A 20,483-nucleotide genomic window follows, 5' to 3' on the forward strand; every position below is an offset into this window, starting at 1 on the left:
TGTATCATACCAAAATGATAGCTACTCATTATGCATTTGTCCAAACCCATAGAACACACAACACCAAGAGTGAATCCTAAACAAACTATCTACTTTTGGGTGATAATGATGTGTCAATGTAGGTTCATCAATTCTAACAGATGTACCACTGTGGTGGGCAATGGTGATACTGGAGGTTGGCTATGCATGTGTGAAGGCAGGGGTATAAAGGATATCTCTGTACCTTCTCTCAACTTTTCTGTGAACTTACATTTTTCTAAAAAATAAAGTAAAAAAAAAAAAAACAGGATAATATTGACATAAGGATAGTTTTATAGGCCAATGGAATAGAATGAAGAGTCCAGAAATGAACCTAAACATCTATGGCCAACTATGTTTCAACAATGGCGCCAAGACCATATGATAGGAAAATTGTTTCTTTAACAAATGGTACTGGTTAAACTGGATAACCAAATGCAAAAGAATGAAGCTGAACCACTACCTTACTTCATATACAAAAATTAAATCAATATGGATCAACAACTCAAATATAAAAGCTGAAACTATAAAATCCATAGAAAAAAACATAGGGGTAAATCCTCATGACCTCAAATTTGGCAATGGATTCCTAGATTTAATACCAAAGCACAAGCAACAAAAGAAAAAATAGATAAGGTGGACCATCAAAATTAAAACTATTTTACAGCAAAAAACATTATCAAGAATGTGAAAATACAATCTATAGAATAGGAGAAAACATTTGCAAATCATTTATACAATATGGGTTTCACATCCAGAATACAATAAAACACTGTCACAGGGGTGCCTAGGTGGCACAGTTGGATAGAAGTCTGGCTCTCAGTTTCAGCTCTGGTTGTGATCTCAGGGTCTTGGGATCGAGCCCCATGTTGAGTTCCATCCTCAACATGGAGCCTGCTTGAGACTCTCTCCTTCTCCCCCTGCCCGCCCCCCCGCACATGCATGCTCTTTCTTTCAAATGAATAAATCTTAAAAAAATCCTCACAATAATAAAAATAATATAGTAAATGGACAAAATATTTAAACAATATATAAATAATAAAAAGACAACCCAATTTTTTTAAATAGGCAAAGGATTTGAATAACTATTTCTTAAAAGATGCAAATAGCCAACAGCCACATGAGCTACACCACTGGTCATTAGGGAAATATAAATCAAAACCACAGTAAGATACCACTTCACACCCAGTAGGATGGTTTTAATCAAGAAAACAGAAAATAACAAGTTGGCAAGGATGCTGAGAAATAATCATTGCCATATGTTGCTAGTGGGAATGTAAAATGGCACAGGTACTTCAGAAAACAGCTGTCAGTTCCTCAAAATGCCAAACACAGAATTATCATATGACCCAGCAATTCTCCTCCTGGGTATACACCAAAGAGAAGACAAGACACAGGTCCACACAGAAAACTACACACAAATGCTCACAATAGTATTAGTTATAATAGGAAAAAGTACAAATGTCCATACAAATGTCCATCAACAGATGAATAGCCAAACCAATCATAATATATGAATATACTGGAAAAGTATCCAATCATAAAAAGGAATGAATTACTGATACATGCTACAACTTGTATGAACCTTGACATTACACTAAGTGAAAGAAGTCAGACACTAGAGGTCATGTATTACAGGATTCTTTTTGTATATAACATGTATAATATATCAAGAATATGAAAATCCACAGAAAGCAGAGTAGAGGTTACCAGGGGATGGGAGACAAGGAGTGGGGAGTGTCTACTTAGTAAGTACAGATGTTTTTATTGGGTGATGAAAGGTTTTGAAATTAGAGAGAGCTGGTGGTTGCATAACATTCTGAATACACTACCACTAAATTATACACTTTAAAATGGTTAACTGTATGTCATGTAAATTTCACTTCAACTAAAAAAGAAGAGAACACTTCGGAACAAATTTAATAAAGTGCAAGACTTGTAAACTAAAAACTGTAAGATATCATTGAAAGAAAGTTAAAGACCTACATAAGTGGAAAGATGTCCCATGTTCATGGACTGAAATTTGTAATATTTTTGAGATGGCTACCCCCAAAACTGATCTACAGACCAAGTCCCTATTAAAATCCCCATTGGCTTTTTTGGACAGAAATCGGCAAGCTGATTCTAGAATTCATAGGGACATATTTGCAAGTGACTCAAAACAGCCAAAACGATCTTGGAAAAGAACATAAAATAGAGTTAAAGGACTCACAATTTCACAATATTTACTACAAAGCTACAGTAATCAAGATGGTGCGGTGCTGGCATAGTAGGGCAGACATATAAAGGAATGGAATAGAATGGAGAATCTGGAAATAAACTCATCTGTCTATAGTCAACTGTTTTTCAATAATTCTGCCAAGACCAATCAATGGGAAAGAAGTCTTTTATGACAAGTAACCATGGATTAGGCAGTGCTTTCTTAGACACCAAAAGTACAACAAAAGAAAAAACAGATAAATTGGGCTTCATCAAAATTAAAACTTTTGTACTTTAAAAAAAGCCATCAAGAAAGTGAAAACAATAATGTCTAATATCCAAAGAACTCTTACAACTCAATAATAGAAGGACAAATAACCCAACTCAAAAATGGGCAAACAATGTGAACAGATATTTCTTGAAAGAAGATACATAAATGGCCAATAACCACAGGAAATGATGTTCAACGTCATTAGTCATTAGAGAAATGAAAGTTGAAAGCACAATGAGATCTAACTTCACACCCACCAAGATGGTTATAATCAAGAAGACAATAAATAACATGGTGAGGATGTGGAGAAACTGGAATTCTCATTCATTGTCAGTGGGAAGGTATACTGTACAGCTCCTTTGGAAAATAGTTTGTTAATTACTCAAACAGAGAATTACCTTATGACTTAGTGATTCTAGGCCTAGAATTATACCCAAAAGAAATGAAAACTTATCACTCAAAAACTTGTACATGAAAGCTTATAGCAGCTTTACTCATAATAGTCAAAAAGTGAAAACAAACCAAATGTCCGTCAACTAATGAATGCATAAGCAAAATGTGGCATATCCACAAACTAAAATAGTATTTGTAAACAAAAGGAATGATGTACTGAGACATCCTACAATATGAACTCTGAAAACATTATACTAAGTGAAAGAAGCCAAGACACAATAGGCCATATACTGTGTGATTCCATGTATGCCAAGTGTCCAGAATAGTCAAATCCACAGAGATATAAAATAGAGTAGTGGTTGCCTAGGCCTGAGAGGGAGGAGAGAATGAGGAGTGACTGAGTACAGGAGCATATTCTTTTGGGGGTGATGAAAATCTCTGGCAGTAGATAGAGATGATGGTTGTACCACCTTGTGAATATACTAAAACCACTGAAATACACACTGTAAGGGTGAAATTTATAATAAGTGAATTATATCTCAATAGAAAAAAAAGTAGGTAAAGAATTTACTGCAGAGAAACAGAGTATTATATGAATTGGAGCTTGGGGAGGGCAGTATTTTAGTATATAAAAACACTCCGTAATGTGTAAAAAATACTATCAAGTAGACGAGATTTAGAGGTAGGTTAACTGGAAGATTCTAATTCAGACATTATATACCAGGATGAAATCTCCTCAGATTTTTAAACCTACATTTTAGGGAAGAAAATATGACCCTGAAGTGAAGACTTTCTATCACTAAATTAGTCTTTGGCTACAACTCTTACTCAAATCTCGGCATCGTGACGATGTTTGTATACGCAATCAATTCTATGGGGAAAACCATAAATCTGGGTTGAGTTCCGTTGTTCCTTTACTGACTTTATGAACTAAATAGTCTCCTACACCATCAAGCAGAGCCTTAATTAAAGCCTTGGCCTTATCTGGGGTATGGGAGATTTGCCCCCTTGCTCCTCAGTTCATGTTAGTGATGGAAAGATTCTGGACATACAATTCTTAAAAAAGTGCCACACTATTTCCAGACTGACACAGCACCAGGAGACAAGGTGATGAACCAGTGGTTAACCACTGACTGTATCCATGAAGTGTAGTAAGAATAACCTGCAGGTAGCAGAGAAGTTTTTCCACTAGAGGAAAATGGGAAACAGAGTGTGCTGGACCTCCAGACACACCAATTCAAACCACATATTCTGAGATCTGACAAACATTTCACCTCATCTTGAAAAACATTATTCTAAAGTTAGCTTTAGCCAGTTTTATAGAAAAATAGCACAAACAACTCTAAATTTGCATATCAAAATCAAATTTGAGAAGATGTTATATATTTTATAAAAACTTTTCTAGATTAATTGGATAGTTTAAATAGGTTGTGTTTTTTTAAAGTTTGGTTTGATTTAGTTTATTGATTGTTTTAAATTTTTGAATTTTTTTTCACTGAACTCATAAATTTGATGACAAATCCTAATCATTTTTCTGTATTAAGGAAAAAAACATTAAAACATCAAATTTCCAGAATCATTCAAATCAAAACATTAAACATCTGCTCCATTCTAGAATGGCATGTTACATACTCTATATTTTTTTTAAAGATTTATTTATTTATTTTTCAGAGAGAGCAGGAGCAGGAGAGGCAGATGGAAAGGGGCAGTGGGAGGGGAGAGGGAGAGAGAATCTCAAGCAGACTCCACGCTGAGTACTGAACCCAAAGCGGGGCTTGATCCCAACACCCTGAGATCACGACCCGAGCCCAAACCAGGAGGTGGACCCCTCACAGATGCCCCCATACTCTACATTTCTTCCTGCACATTTTTTATTGAAAGAAGTCGGTTTCTCCTAGAATACTTATTTTAAAAATGCTAAGCTTAAACAACCACTATATCTAATCAATTTTGAAATTAGAAAACATAAATTTGATACAGAAAGTTTCTAAATACTTAATATTTCTGTAATGAGAAAAAAATATAAATAACTAGAAAGAGTCCCTGCTGTGGTGTTTAGCAGAACCATCAAATTGGTTTGGTGAAGAGGTCTGGCGAGTCTCAAGACTAATGTTTAATTCTCACTCCTTAGATTTCTACATTTCTTCATTTAACTCCAAAGAATATTTAATAAACTTATAATTCAATTCCTGGATTAGCATAAGTTATAAGATAGATTATGTAGGTGGAAACAGCTAGCTTTAAATACTGATCTGCAGCAATGGTATGCATTTCATTGGATAAAAATTTTTAGCAACATTTTTTTAAATGGCTGCCTAATACATCTTTATATACCAAGTCCATTTTCATTACAGGAAAGACGAGCAGATTTCAGACATGTGGGTTACTGGGTGATCAAAACAACCTTGCACAGTAATTTTATCATACACTTTGTATTAAAATCTGGTTTGCATAAACAAAAAAATAAGAACAGCCATCGCCACTTACACAGAGATGCCTTCAAAGAAAATGCAGCCAGCCCACTTACCTTGGGGTGCTATCAGAGTTCTTCCATTCTCCTGACACCAACCGACTGGCTGAACATAAGGGCTATTTACATCACACCTGCAAAACAGGATTCTATTTCAGATCCTACACAAGTCAATGCCAGAGAAAGAATCCAAGAGTAATGACCATTCTAGATACTAAGAGACACCATGGAAGATGTAACTACATAGCTAAAATATTTTATAGCTAAATAGAATTAGAAATAATTTTTAGTATTGTGTTTTATAAGCTAAGTGACCAAACTTCTCTTTTACCTAATTTTCTTGAAATTTAAAAGTATTTTCAAAAAGCGTTTGACTAGAACCTGAACTGCCAGTGTTAACCCCAAAGAGCGAACATTTTAATAAGCCTCTCCTACCACTTCTTGCTAACAGCAAGGGAAAATATTAATAGGCTGGCCTAAAGTTTAATGGGACAGATCAGACTCCATATGCCTCCAATTTCCTCCTCCTCCCATTCAAGGAACACAGACCATTCTACCTAAGACACACAGAACAATTAATCCATGCTCTGCTTCTTAGTTCAATGAAGAAAACAGGGCCCCCCCATGCACATGAAGAACCGCAGCCTTAGGCAGACACTTGGCAGTTATTCAGGATATACTGTGAAGAAATGCTAAAAAATGATTTTTGCCATTTCCTCTTCCATATTTCAGGTTTTTACCCAGAAAACCTTTTTTAACTCATGCAATGTTAGTTTAATGGTATCGTAGCCTATGTTTTCTCTGCTCCCCACAGGCTTTCAAATAATTCACTCCATTCTCCCTGTGAATCTTCCCTTTCAAAAATACGACAGGCTGAGTTCAACATTTTTCAGAAAAAAAAATACTGCAAGTCCTTAACTTCCTCTTCATAGAAATGCCTCCCTTACAAACTAGACACAACATAGTGAAGTGCCCTGACCTGGTCATATTATTTCAGATGAGGCCTCATTAGGTAACCTCTCATAGAGTGGAGAAGTTTCTTGGGCACTTTAATTCGGCAATTCATGTGGAACACAAGGTAATGAAAAGTCGGCCACTAAATTCCGGATGTTCATTACTCTAAGAACAGCAAGGACAGTGACAGTACCGGAAGGAAAATAAATTCTTAATACCAAGCATGAACACACAAAAATAAAATGCATATTGGTGTCTCACCAGTAATCGTAACTATCATCCCAATTGTCAAAATGCACTAGTAAGCGATCTTCAACAATATCGGCTATGGTTGCCACACACACCAAGGAAGGGTTCTTCCTGTCGACGGCCTCCAGCTTCATTCCAACCTGAAATTCTTTAGGCATTGGCCCATTCTAACACAGCACCAGAGGAAAGAGGCACAAAAAGAAACAGGACACCAAATAGGACTGAGCTGCTGTCAAAACTTCTATGTTTAGCATTAGAACAGTCTACAGGCAACACTTACCCTCCAGAATGAAGCCAGCAAATGCTAGTACAAATATTCCAACAAACTGTTACGAAGTTAAATTCATAACAAAACCCAGGAAACTAGTAGATTTTACCTTGTACTTTTTCGCTTTTGTTGGCAAGTAAGTTATATTTCCCTCATCACTTTCATTTTCCTTTTTCAGTTCTTAGAAGGAATCATATTAATTTTAAAATATGATGTCTACTGGATAGAGGAGTATCAAATAATTTTATCTGCTCCCCACAGACTTGTACAGTTTCCAAATACCAGTATTCGGAGAAATAGTAAAGATAGGCTCTTTAGCACCAAATTTATCATTTACTTTGATGAGATCTGAAAACAGCGGCTTTCTCAATATTTAAGAAACACATGCACAAATCTACAAATAAACCTATACTTGAAAAAAATCCAAATGCTTCTTTTAGTATCCATACACATTTTTCATGGTAAAAAACAATAAGGACTATGATTTAAAGTAACATTACGATAACAAAACCCCACTTTTTGTACCAGTGTAATTAGCTAGTCCTGGGATTTAGAAAGTATACATACAGTATCTGGGGACTAGAAGACAGTTTTTTCTACCTCTTTACTATCTATACTGAACCCTGCTTTTTGTTTTTCTTTAGCACATTACATCTTTAAAAGCAATTTCCCATTTCTATTACTTTCTTTCCTTGGTACAATTCTATGAAACACACAGAGCAGTTGTATAACATTGATTTCAAGATCAGGGTGATTGTCCTACAAAGGGACACACAGCCAGCAGGTGGCAGGGTAATGCTAGGCTTCCCTGCCCCCTTCTCTGGTGTGTGTCCAGGGGCCCAGAGGAGGCAGGGGCTACACCTTATTCTCGTTCTCTCCTGAAGAGCTGGTAGGTTGCTGGGGACACAGATGGCAAAACAAATGTGCTCTACCCAAATCTTCATATTCCCCTTGAATCTGCAGGAAATGTCACCCTCATTCTCATTACACATAAATCCAACTAGGCTGGGTTTATTCAAAGCCTACCTGTGGTATCTACTACTGGTCTGAAAACACCAAAGCTAAGTTCAAAAGAGTAACTCACTGGAAGCAAAAAGAAGAAACATTTCCAAAAGGCATTTTAAATTTTAGCAGGATTTAAATATAAAGTCTTCAACTCTCTGCATCTAAATATTAAGTATTAAATTGCACATATTTAAAAGTGGGAGAAAGACACGCCTATTGGAAACTGACAAATTAAGTGAGAAAAGTCATAGGAAGCTAAGGATTCTGAAAAAAATACAACGGAATATATAGTGAATTTTAAGAAATGTAAGCTCAAGTAGAAATTTGATTTATACTGAGGAAGAAACTACTTACAGAACTTCTGCTTCTGAATAATTTCTTGGGAGCATTTTGCAATTTGCAGGCCTTCAAATAATCCATCCAAACGAATTTATCTTTTCTATAACCTAAAAAAAGTATGGATTATTCAAAATACCCACAGATATAACTCTGTGCAAATTCAATATATTAGCCTTCTTCAGTCTTCTGTCATAAATTCAATGTCCTTTAGCAGACCAAAAATGATTTAAATTAAAATCCCTAAATTGTTTCAATGTTTTTTAATGTATAAAATTCAAAACTGTTGATGTGATTTCCCATCATGTGTATCATTCCCTTACAAATTTTTTAAATTCATTAAGATATAGAATTGGTCCCCTGATGGGAGTCTCATCTCTTAGTAAGGCTTTCCAAAATGGGCAAAGGGAAGAGACAAAAGTTCCTGAGCTCATCATCACTCCTGAAGAAGCCATGTCACTGTGAACATCAGAGGTCCTGATGATGCAACAATCCAGGGTGCCAGGCACTTGGGAAAATTACAGAAACCCCTTCACAATCCAAAGACCATTTGGCAGCAACAGCTTCCTGCTACTTATCTTTGCAGGTTTCCCCTTCTGTACTGATCCTCCCCTCCGTGTGCCCTAAAGTGCTCACACAGTGCTGGCCCAAACAAGAAGGGCTCAATAAATAGTTTCTGGTTGAGTGTTATACAGAATAAAAGTCAGGTTCCTTGCACAGCCTCCAAAGCGAGGGCTACACCTCTAACTTCATCTCCCACCTCTTGCCCTTGCTTCTCTGCTCCAGCCACATTTATCGCCTTGAGATTCCTCAATGGGCCGGGCTGGAGGCTCCAGCCCCAGGGCGTTTACTCTTGCTTTTCTCTCTGACAGCCCTCTGCCCAGCCTCGCTGACTTCCCTCACCCCATCCACCTATCCGTGGGACCTCACATTCTCATGCCCTTCTTCAGCACACTCTCTGTCCCCCACCCCCAACCTTGTCACTGCTTGACACCCTAGCTTACCTTTGTCTATGACTCTTCGCCTCCCTGGAATGAAAGCCCCATGAAGACAGAGATGGTTTATTTTATTCACGGCTCTATCCCCAGTGCCTACACACAGCAAGGGCCCCATAAAGACCTACTAAAAATGAGCCCGTGACCAGCTTTCATGAAATCCAGCAATCTAAAGGATTCTGCCATTGGTCTCAGGGATGGATCCCCGAAGGACACTCTGAGTTGATCAAAAAAAATGACTACATGGTGACTCCCAGAAGTGCCACCGTCATCAAATACTCTAGCATCCAAGTAGGAGCCCATACACAGAAGTTGGCTGTGCAAGGAAATGGGCCCACGGTCATCCTGACTGATCAAATGCTCACCTCACCAGCACACAACAAATAAAAAAGGCTTCAATCACATCTGCCAGGCCCAGGTTCCTCTCACAAATAACAAGAGACAAAGATGAGATTTTTGATTCCCCTCAAAAGGAAGCAGTGAAATCCTCTTCTCCTTCATCGTTACCTCTTTTCCATGATTTGTTTAAAACAAACGATATACAGTGAATCAATTTTCCTCACTATATAGCATCAGTGACTAAGTGAAATAGTTCATTTCAACCGTGATGTAAAATAAGTTTCTTCATTCCTTCTAAGGTTTAATAAACTTTATGTTAAGTCATAAGATTTTATTTCTGCCGTAGGTACCTTATCAGTATATTTGACCTAAGCAGTCATTGATGCTTTTCTTTTTTTTTTTTTTTCAGGTTTTATTTATTTGAGAGAGAGAGACAGAGATAGCAAGAAAAAGCATGAGCAGGGAAGAGAGGGAGAGGGAGAAGCAGGCTCCCCCCTGAGCAGGGAGCCCCACGCAGGACTCCATCCCAGGACCCCCGGATCATGACCTGAGCCGAAGGCAGACGCTTAACCGACTGAGCCACCCAGGCACCCCGATGCTTTTCTTTTAAAGACATTTATTCACTTCTAAAAATGGCATCTTTGTAGTTTTACTGCTTTTGGGGGATTGAACTTTCATTTTGAAAATCAGTTCACACCAGGCTCTCTTGTTAGTATTTCATGAAATGTTGTTAAAATAAAACCAACTCTCTTTCCATCCCGGCTTACCCTTAGGGATGTGCAATTCGTGTTTGGTCTTCTCACACCACCCTACCGGATGAATGTCAGGGGAACCAGCATTGGTCCAAAAATCATAGCAGCTTAAATAACCATCAAAGTGAAGTCTGAGGCGGTAACCACATACCTGTAAAATGGAATGTTTACAATCCTTCATTAAGTGTCATGTGTTTGAAGGGTACACAAAATTAACAAAATATTCATATACCCTGTCAGTGCCATCAACGTATATAAACCAACCCTCCCATCTAAAAGCGCTTGTATTAAAAAACAAATTTAGAGATGACATCTGAATAAAACAAAATGCCAACAGACACGATCTTTCAAGTATCCAGAACTTTTTCTGTAAAAAAAATTAAGCCTTTTACTCAGTCTACAAATCTGAGATCAATTTACATCTCCATCAGCTGAAGAGTTTATTTGTTCATTCAATACCTGTCAAATATTGCTCTTGGAAACCCCATCTCCTGCTGTCCCACGATAGTATAAGCTAAAGTACAGAGCAAAACCAAAACGGGCATGGCTTCGTTTCAACTCTAACGTATGGATCCAGCATACTCAATAAAGGAAATAATAAAACAGTGTAGAATACATCCTTAAGACATGCTACACAAGTTTAATAGCTATAATCGATCAGTAAATTAAGTGAATAGGGTCTTTTACGTGATGTGATTAAAAATATAGAGGTCTTCCATCATTTTAATAATGTAAAATGTTTAGTAAATATTACATTTTATAAGCCATTTACTTTCATCAATGGCCCTTCATTCTACGTAATTTTCATAAAATGCTTATATTTATATAAATAGGTAATTCATGTGCCGGGATATTTTTCATATACATTTCTCATTACTTCAGCTAATACTTGAATAATTATGTCTCTTTTAACAGACAAAAGCAACATTGTGGGATTCACTGATTGTTATCAACCTCAGATGAAAACTATTTACCAACTGAATCAAGGGTAACTGCTAGTGATGAGGGACTTATTACAAGATTAATCTTCAGAGAAGGAAAAAATTCATTAAGAAACATATTTCACCCATCACTGACTAAAATAAATCCATGATGTACTGGAACTTGTTTATAATGGAAAGCACTCAAATTCATTATTCTCTAGAAAATTCTCTTCTGTCACTGTGCACTCAGCCCAAGACAATAACACCATCTCTTACCTCAGCTACAGAAAGCACACAGAATACAGATGGATGTCGGGGGTCAATGCCTTCTAATCTCATTCCAACCTGAAAACCATTTTCATGCTCCGGAAAGGATTGGTCCTACGAAATTTCATGATATAACATTAGCTACTGAAATACCTTCACAATTTGATATTAAAACACCTGGTGTTGCTATGCATACAATCAAGAACTTACTGTATGGGCTCGGAAGCTCAGTGATATAGCTAAAGATCGATCGCTGCTTTTCTATATTTGGCCCTCAAAGATGGTTTGATCATTTTGATCATTTTATCATTACCTAGAAAACAGTTCATATGAGAAACTACATGTCCTATGAACTCCCCATTTATTCCTTTTGCCCATTTTTCTTTAGTGATTTTAAGGAGCTCTTCCTGTACTCTGGAAACAATCCTTTGTTGATTATAATGATAACCTATTCCCAGTATGTGAGTTGGCTCTTTGCTTTATGAGGACTTTGTTGTAGAGATTTTTTATTTTAATGTAGTAAAATATATCAATTATTCCCTGTACAGTGTACACATCTAACCTATGAATTCCCTCACAATCCTGAAGTTACACGGACATTCCCCTAGTGTTCTTTTAAAACGTCTGTTCTTCATATTTAAATCTACAATGCAACTGGAATTAATTTTGTTCTTTGGTGTGACTAAGATCTATTTTTTTATATGGAAAACAGAGTATTCAACAAAATTTTTTGTATAGTCCATACTTTCATTATCAGCAAAGTTACCTCTGTTTATCATGTTTCTACAAATTTGTGGGTATACTTCTGGCCTTTCTATTCTGTTCCCTGGTGTTATTTGCCTATATCACATTGTCTTATTTGCTTATGACTCTATGTGGAGAGCAATCTTTATCATATTGAGTTTTCTAATTCAGGAACTTTCTCCCTCTCCATTTAATCTAATCATTTTGTTTCTCCAAATGTTTTTAAAATTTTCAAATCGACATATGTCATTAAAATTTTCAAATAGGCTTCAGAAATGCTTTATATTTCTTTTTTTAAATTTTTTATTGTTATGTTAATCACCATACACTAATCATTAGTTTTTGATGTAGTGTTCCATGATTCATTGTTTGTGCATAACACCCAGTGCTCCATGGAGAACGTGCCCTCTTTAATACTCATCACCAGGCTAACCCATCCTCCCACCCCCTCCCCTCTAGAACCCTCAGTTTGTTTTTCAGAGTCCATCGTCTCTCATGGTTCATCTCCCCCTCCGATTTCCACCCTTCATTCTTCCCCTCCTGCTATCTTCTTCTTCTTCTTCTTCTTTTTTTTTTTAACATATATTGCATTATTTGTTTCAGAGGTACAGATCTGTGATTCAACAGTCTTGGACAGTTCACAGCCCTCACCATAGTACATACCCTCCCCAATGTCTATCACCCAGCCACCCCATCCCTTCCACCCCCCCACCACTCCAGCAACCCTCAGTTTGTTTCCTGAAATTAAGAATTCCTCATATCAGTGAGGTCATAGGATACATGTCTTTCTCTGATTGACTTATTTCGCTCAGTGTAAAACCCTCCAGTTCCATCCACATTATTGCAAATGGCAAGATCTCATTCCTTTTGATGGCTGCATAATATTCCATTGTATGTATATATAAACCACATCTTCTTTATCCATTCATCTGTCGATGGACATCTTGGCTCTTTCCACAGTTTGGCTATTGTGGACATTGCTGCTATAAACATCAGGGTGCACGTACCCCTTCAGATCCCTGCATTTGTATCTTTGTGGTAAATACCCAGTAGTGCAATTGCTGGATCGTATGGTAGCTCTATTTTCACTGTTTGAGGAACCTCCATACTGTTTTCCAGAGTGGTTGCACCAGCTTGCATTCCCACCAACAGCGTAGGAGGGTTCCCCTTTCTCCACATCCCCGCCAACATCTGTCGTTTCCTGACTTGTTGATTTTAGCCATTCTGACAGGTGAGGTGGTATCTCATTGAGGTTTGGATTTGGATTTCCCTGATGCCGAGCGATGTTGAGCACTTTTTCATGTGTCCGCTGGCCATTTGGATGTCTTCTCTGGAAAAATGTCTGTTCATGTCTTCTGCCCATTTCTTGATTGGATTATTTGTTCTTTGGGTGTTGAGTTCGATACGTTTTTTATAGATTTTGGATACTTTGATCAAAACTCTTCAGAGTATACGCATAGAGGGTACATACCTCAATACCATAAAAGCCATCTATGAAAAACCTACAGCGAATATCATTCTCAATGGGGAAAACCCAAGAGCTTTCCCCCGAAGGTCAGAAATGTGGCAGGGATGGCATCCACTCTCACCACTGCTATTCAACATAATATTAGAAGTCCCAGCCACAGCAATCAGACAACAAAAAGAAATAAAAGGCATCCAAATCAGCCAAGAGGAAGTCAAACTCTCACTGTTTGCAGATGATATGATACTTTATGTGGAAAACCCAAAAGACTCCACCCCAAGACTGCTAGAACTCATACAGGAATTCAGTCAAGTGGCAGGATATAAAATCAATGCACAGAAATCAGTGGCATTCCTATACACCAACACCAAGACAGAAGAGACAGAATTTAAGAAGTCAATCCCATTTACAATTGCACCCAAAACCATAAGATACCTAGGAATAAATCTAACCAAAGAGGCAAAGGATCTGTACTCAGAAAACTATAAAATACTCATGAAAGAAATTGAAGAAGACACAAAGAAATGGAAAAACGTTCCATGCTCATGGATTGGAAGAACATTGTGAAGATGTCAATGCTACCTAGGAGCAATCTACACATTCAATGCAATCCCCATCAAAATGCCATCCACTTTTTTCAAAGAAATGGAACAAATAATCCTAAAATTTGTATGGAACCAGAAGAGACCCCGAATAGCCAGAGGAATGTTGAAAAAGAAAAGCAAAGCTGGCGGCATCACAATTCCGGACTTCCAGCTCTATTACAAAGCTGTCATCATCAAGACAGTATGGTACTGGCACAAAAACAGACACATCGATCAATGGAACAGAATCGAGAGCCCAGAAATGGACCCTCAACTCTATGGTCAACTCATCTTTGACAAAGCAGGAAAGAATGTCTAATGGAAAAAAGACAGTCTGTTCAACAAATGGTGTTGGGAAAATTGGACAGCCACATGCAGAGGAATGAAACTGGACCATTTCCTTACACCACACACAAAAATAGACTCCAAATGGTTGAAAGACCTCAATGTGAAACAGGAGTCCATCAAAATCCTAAAGGAGCACACAGGCAGCAACCTCTTCGACCTCAGCCGCAGCAACTTCTTCCTAGAAACGCCGCCAAAGGCAAGGGAAGCAAGGGCAAAAATGAACTATCGGGATTTCATCAAGATAAAAAGCTTTTGCAGAGCAAAAGAAACAGCAAAACTAAAAGGCAACCGACAGAATGGGAGAAGATATTTAGGAATGCTTTATATTTATTTCTGTATACCTTTTAATGTTTATTGCTACTGTAAACGGAATCTACTTTGTAATAGACTTTCTAATGTGTTCCCATTCATATTTTCTTTAATACTAGTCTTGTTTCCCACAGCCCTGCTATATTATTATTACTTTTGAGCTGTTTTGAGCAGATTCAGCATTTCTAGTCAATTATTAATTGCAAATAAATTATAAGTATACTAATAGAAAGTGATTAAAATATAGTTCTATTAGAACAAGAGCTGCTTTTTAATCACGAATTTTATTACTCTTTATTACTGGTTAGCATATTAGTGTTTATTTTTATTCTTTTGAAAAAAATCTTTTCATTTGGATATAATGTCAAACTTAAAAGAGAAGTTGCAAGAACAAAATGATACAAAGAACATGCACAGCCTTTTCCTGGACTCCTTTATTGTTAACAACAGTAGAAACCTCATTTGTTTTATCATTTCTGTTTGTTCTCTCTCTCTCCTATCTGTACACAGATATAGATAAACATGTACATAGGACTGTTTCTGAATCATTTGAGGGTCCTTTTCCCTTAAATACTAAATGATTTTCCCTTAAGAGCAGACAGTGTACTTTCCCTGAGAATGAGAACATTCTTTTATGTAACAACAGTTCAGTTACCAACTTCTGCAAATTTAACATTTATAAACTTTTAACTAATCTCCCATTCATATTCCAATGTTTCCAATTTATCCAACAAGGCTCTTTATAACATTTTCCCCCTCCGCAATGGGATTCAGGGTGGGGTCAAATATTAAATTTAGTTGATATGTCTCTTTAGTCTACCTTAATCTGGAACCTTTTCCATACTATTTATCTTTTATAACATCAACATCTTAAAAAAAAAAAAAGTCTTTTCCCTCCCCCATTTTTTTAAATAGAAAGCTCATCATTCTGGATGTGTCTGATGTTTCCCCACGATTAGATTCAGGTTATGCATTCTCTGCTGATATACTCCATGGGTGATGATGTGTCCTCAGGATATCACCTCTGGAGTCGCATGATGTTCATGCATCCCCTCACTGGTGATGTTGATTTTGATCACACAGTCACAGTGTTGTCCAATTCTTTCACTATATAGTTACAGACAAAACACACATATACATACATACATAAACATTTACACAGTTGTACATATGTGCATACTTATGTATATTTTACAAATCCTAAGTTCATACAGATACGTCTAATTTCAACCCATCCCCAAAGGTTTCCTTCTGCCTTTTCCCATCGATTTTTGTCTTTCTCCTCTAACCAGGTCAACACATTTACTCATATACTAAATCCTATAGCATATCTATTATAGTTTTGGGACTATTTTATCCACACTACTATAATAAATCTACAGACAGATTTCTGGATTTGTTTGCAATTCTCCCTCCCTGCTCTGCCATCCATGAATGGGGTATACAGTTGAAAACTGTGTTTATATCCTACTTGGATACATGTTTTTCTCTCTCTTTAGTGAAGTTAAGGTATTCATTTGAAATACGGTGGGTTCATTGATTTAAATGTGCCTTCAGTTCTTATTTTTATTTAATATGTAGAATGTTAATATCCTTCCAAAAGTTCAAGTTATACAAAAAGGTTCTCAAAGAAATGTCTCTCCTTCCCATATCCTCTCCACCCCATTCCACCTCTTTAGAGGTAACCAACCTCACTGTTTTCTGATCTATCCTTCCTGCGTTTCTTTTTGTAAAAATAAACAGCTATATTTATGTTTTGCCTTATTTTTCCCTTCCTTTTCACACAAAAGGTAGCATACTATATATGCTTTTTTGCATGTGTCCTAATCTCCCCTGGAACCACTCCATGTCAGGTCACAGTGATTGCGCACAATCTTGGTCACAGCTGCATCAGACCCCACTCTGTGTAAGTACCACAGTTCACTCACCCTTCTTTGACAGTTGAGTGTGTGCCCTTTTTATATGAACATGAACTTGTTTTTAAATCTTTATGAATTGGCTTGTAAAATGCCGTTAAGAACATTCACAGATCATTTTAGAAGCTTCCAAGGAAAAACTTAAAGGATGACAAAACCCAAAAATGAAATGGCAAGAATGAATGATTTCTCAGAACTATTTTATTTCTGCAAAAGTAAATGTCATGTGTGTGTTTAATTCCCCCAATCCTTCTTCTCACATCTACTCTGTTCCCAGCAGACTGTATATAACAGGTTTTATGTGACTGCCTCCTGTTCACTGCTTTGAAATCTCTTGGTTAACTTCAAAAGCACTGCACACACATGCATGCACGTACACCCAACACTGATGAGAAAACAAAGGGGAAGGAGAGACCACAGGGAATAGATCAATAATGCTGGAACGAAATTTAAGAAGCTGTAAAAACTGAGAGGACATTTCTCATGTTTTCACAAAACTGAAAGATAGAAAATTGGGGATGGGGAGGAACCAGTCAGTATTATATGGAACAGACCATGCCCTCTTTTCACACATATGAATGATAACTTCAAGACAGGACAACAATTCACAGCCGGGAGTTAGGATGATCAACGTTATTCTTTTTTTTTTTTTTAAGATTTTATTTATCTGACAGAGACACAGCGAGAGAGGGAACACAAGCAGGGGGAGCGAGAGAGGGAGAAGCAGGCTTCCCGCCGAGCAGAGAGCCCGATGCGGGGCTCGATCCCAGGACCCTGGGATCATGACCTGAGCCCAAGGCAGACACTTAACAACTGAGCCACCCAGGCGCCCGATCAACGTTATTCTTGTCAGCATTTTCAGAGGGTTTCTCAAGTGAAATCTGGGAGCTTTAGGTAACACTGCAAGGAATACTACATGGCTAAAACAGCCACAGCTTCTTCGGAGGGTTTCAAATACAGAACAAAACATTCATTTTAACAATCTGAAAGGCAGCTTTTAGTGAGAAATAGCATTGTCTTTCATCGGTCTCTTTTCTGCTTAAGGGTTTATTCATAGCAGATTTAATCTTTTTCCTTCCTAAAAATCATATATTTTACGAACATAATTGATAGCCATGCTATAAAATTATATTTTATGGTGACAAAAGGGAACTGAAATCATACACAAAAGCAAACAATAGTCTGTCAGATTCAGTCATAAAAAATCATAAGGTCTGTAGACCTGAAAAACAACTTTTAGAGATAAATAAACTCAAACCCAGAGAGGTGAAGAGACTTTCTCAAGGTCACACAACGTGTTTGGTAGCAGATCGTAACTAAGGGCCCAAATCTTCTGAAAGCTGGCCAACTGTTCGTTCCACATTAGAGGACAGATGTGGAAACAGAACAAGCAAAACAAAATCTGGCTCAAGGCCATGGAAGGTCTTAAGGGCATTTCCAAGGATGTGCCAAGTGCCTTGGGTACAGAAGTTAAGCTGTTTTGCTTCATTTTCTTTTCCCAGGCATTTGCAAAACAATGTATTTTGTCACTAATGACAGAGAAGAATTATTCAAAGTTCTATACCTCATAGCAAAAGCAAGTACAAATTACATACTATTACTAAAAAATAAAATGAGCCCGAGCATTAGAAAAAACAAAAACCAAAAAAAACCCAAACAAAACAAAACATCATGCCTAGAGAAAAGCAGACAGGCTAACAGCAAAATTCCTTTATGAAGTACAATGCATAAGGCACTCATCATGTGTGCGTGCCAGTAGATCTCTGCTCCAAAGTTACAAATGTACCATGTAAACAGCTCTTGGACTCTTGGTAGATATATGTGAGAAATTCTGGACACTTTACTCTGTTTATCACTGAGAACCTCATTACAAGAACAGAGAGGTTATGCCTGTACTGATTATTTTTGAGTCACACTGCAGAGACTGCAGAAGGTTGGTGGCCATCAGCACCAGCAGAGCAGTAGCTAGATATGTGTTACTGAGCAGTGTCAATTCTCTAAATGGAAGATTCTATCTGCATGCCCACAGGCGTTCTATTTTATTCACAGGCAAGAGCTGGCAGGCAACAATATTTTCCTGATCTTAATTCAGTATCAAGAGAAATGGGAGAAATTAGGCATGCAAGGGAATCAAAGCCACTGAAGCAACATACTTCTAGCATGCCATGCAAAGGACAGGTCCAGGACGACAGGCCACTGGTTCGCAAACCTTCACATGATCGTTGTCAAAGGGAAAGACATTCATACAAATTTTATATGCAGATGATGAAACAAGATTTCTTATAACACCAAAGACCACCACCATGAGTCCAGTGGTCTTCTTCTCTGGTTTATCTCAGCAACAACTTCAAAATCTCAAACTGTCTTAATGTGTATCTCCTAAGCTGAAATGTCACAATTTTAAATGTGACAGGTGAGATCACAAGAAGTCTTATGTAGGCAAACTGGGATATAGACAGCTTGAGCAAAGAGAATTTAACTCTTGGTCAACACTTATGATTTTCTTTACTCAGTGGGGGCAAAAAAAAAAAAAAAAAAAAACTATGTTATTGATAGCATTAAAAAAAATCATTCAAATACTGCATTAAGGAGGGCACATACTGCATGGAGCACTGCATGTTATACGCAAACAATGAATCATGGAACACTACATCAAAAACTAGTGATGTACTGTATGGTGACTAACATAACATGATAAAATAAAGAAAAATTAAAGTTGGTGGTCTGAATATGTGCTATCTGACCATTAAATGATCCCGAAATGTCATATGAGAATTTAATATAGAATAAAGTACCGTGGCATTTTGAGTCAGGAGAATAAAGATAAATGTCATCAGGACACATGCACATGACTATCCATTTGAGGAAAATAGTTCCATGCCCACCACAACATCAAATGTAAAAATATTTTTAGATGGAGAGAAAACAGACACAATACAATGAAATACAATGCAGCTATTGCAAAAGCAAGACTGAGACACCTGGCTGGCTCAGTAGGTGTAGCAGGCGATTCTTGATATCGGGTTATAAGTTCGAGCCCCATGTTGGGTGTAGAGATGAGTTAAAAATAAAATCTTAAAAAAAAAAAGCAAGACATAGACCTCAATCTGCTGAGGTGTCATGATAGCCATGACATACTGATAAATATAAAGCAAGCACTAGATGATTAAAACATATTTATATAAGCATTATTCACATATCTACATAAATATATACAGACATGGACATATATATGTCAAATTATTTTGAGTGATTCACCTAGAGAGGGGAACAACAGAAAAAGCCTTTTATTTTTTTTATTATGTTATGGGTTTTTTTATTTTACATTTTTTTATTTTATTATGTTATGTTAATCATCATACATATCATAATAAATAATATGTTGGCTTTTATTTAACATATAATGTTTTATTTTTTTCAGAGGCACAAGTCTGCGATTCAACAGTCTCACACAATTCACAGCGCTCACCATAGCACATACCCTCCCCCACGTCTATCACCCAGCCACCCCATCCCTCCCACCCCACCCCGACTCCAGCAACCCTCAGTTTGTTTCCGAGATTAAGAATTCCTCATATCAGTGAGGTCATAGGATACATGTCTTTCTCTGATTGACTTATTTCGCTCAGCGTAACACCCTCCAGTTCCATCCACGTCTTGCAAATGGTAAGATCTCAT

At 37.2% G+C, this 20,483-nt stretch overlaps 1 protein-coding gene across 1 annotated transcript in view; it reads right to left on the reverse strand.

Annotated features, from left to right (window-relative positions):
* L3MBTL4 (L3MBTL histone methyl-lysine binding protein 4) overlaps positions 1 to 20,483 on the reverse strand; it is a 411,329-nt gene that overhangs the window by 311,125 nt on the left and 79,721 nt on the right. The window contains exons 5-9 of the mRNA XM_028123942.2: positions 11,449 to 11,553; positions 10,265 to 10,400; positions 8,182 to 8,273; positions 6,567 to 6,721; positions 5,409 to 5,485 (exon numbers count right to left, since the gene is read on the reverse strand). Coding sequence (XP_027979743.1) covers positions 5,409 to 5,485; positions 6,567 to 6,721; positions 8,182 to 8,273; positions 10,265 to 10,400; positions 11,449 to 11,553 — 565 coding nt within the window. The remainder of the gene's footprint in view (positions 1 to 5,408; positions 5,486 to 6,566; positions 6,722 to 8,181; positions 8,274 to 10,264; positions 10,401 to 11,448; positions 11,554 to 20,483) is intronic.

Source organism: Eumetopias jubatus, unplaced genomic scaffold (genome assembly GCF_037043125.1).
Source record: "Eumetopias jubatus isolate StellerSeaLion01/CBP00866 unplaced genomic scaffold, mEumJub1_p1.0 scaffold_16, whole genome shotgun sequence".
In the NCBI taxonomy this organism is placed as follows: domain Eukaryota; kingdom Metazoa; phylum Chordata; class Mammalia; order Carnivora; family Otariidae; genus Eumetopias; species Eumetopias jubatus.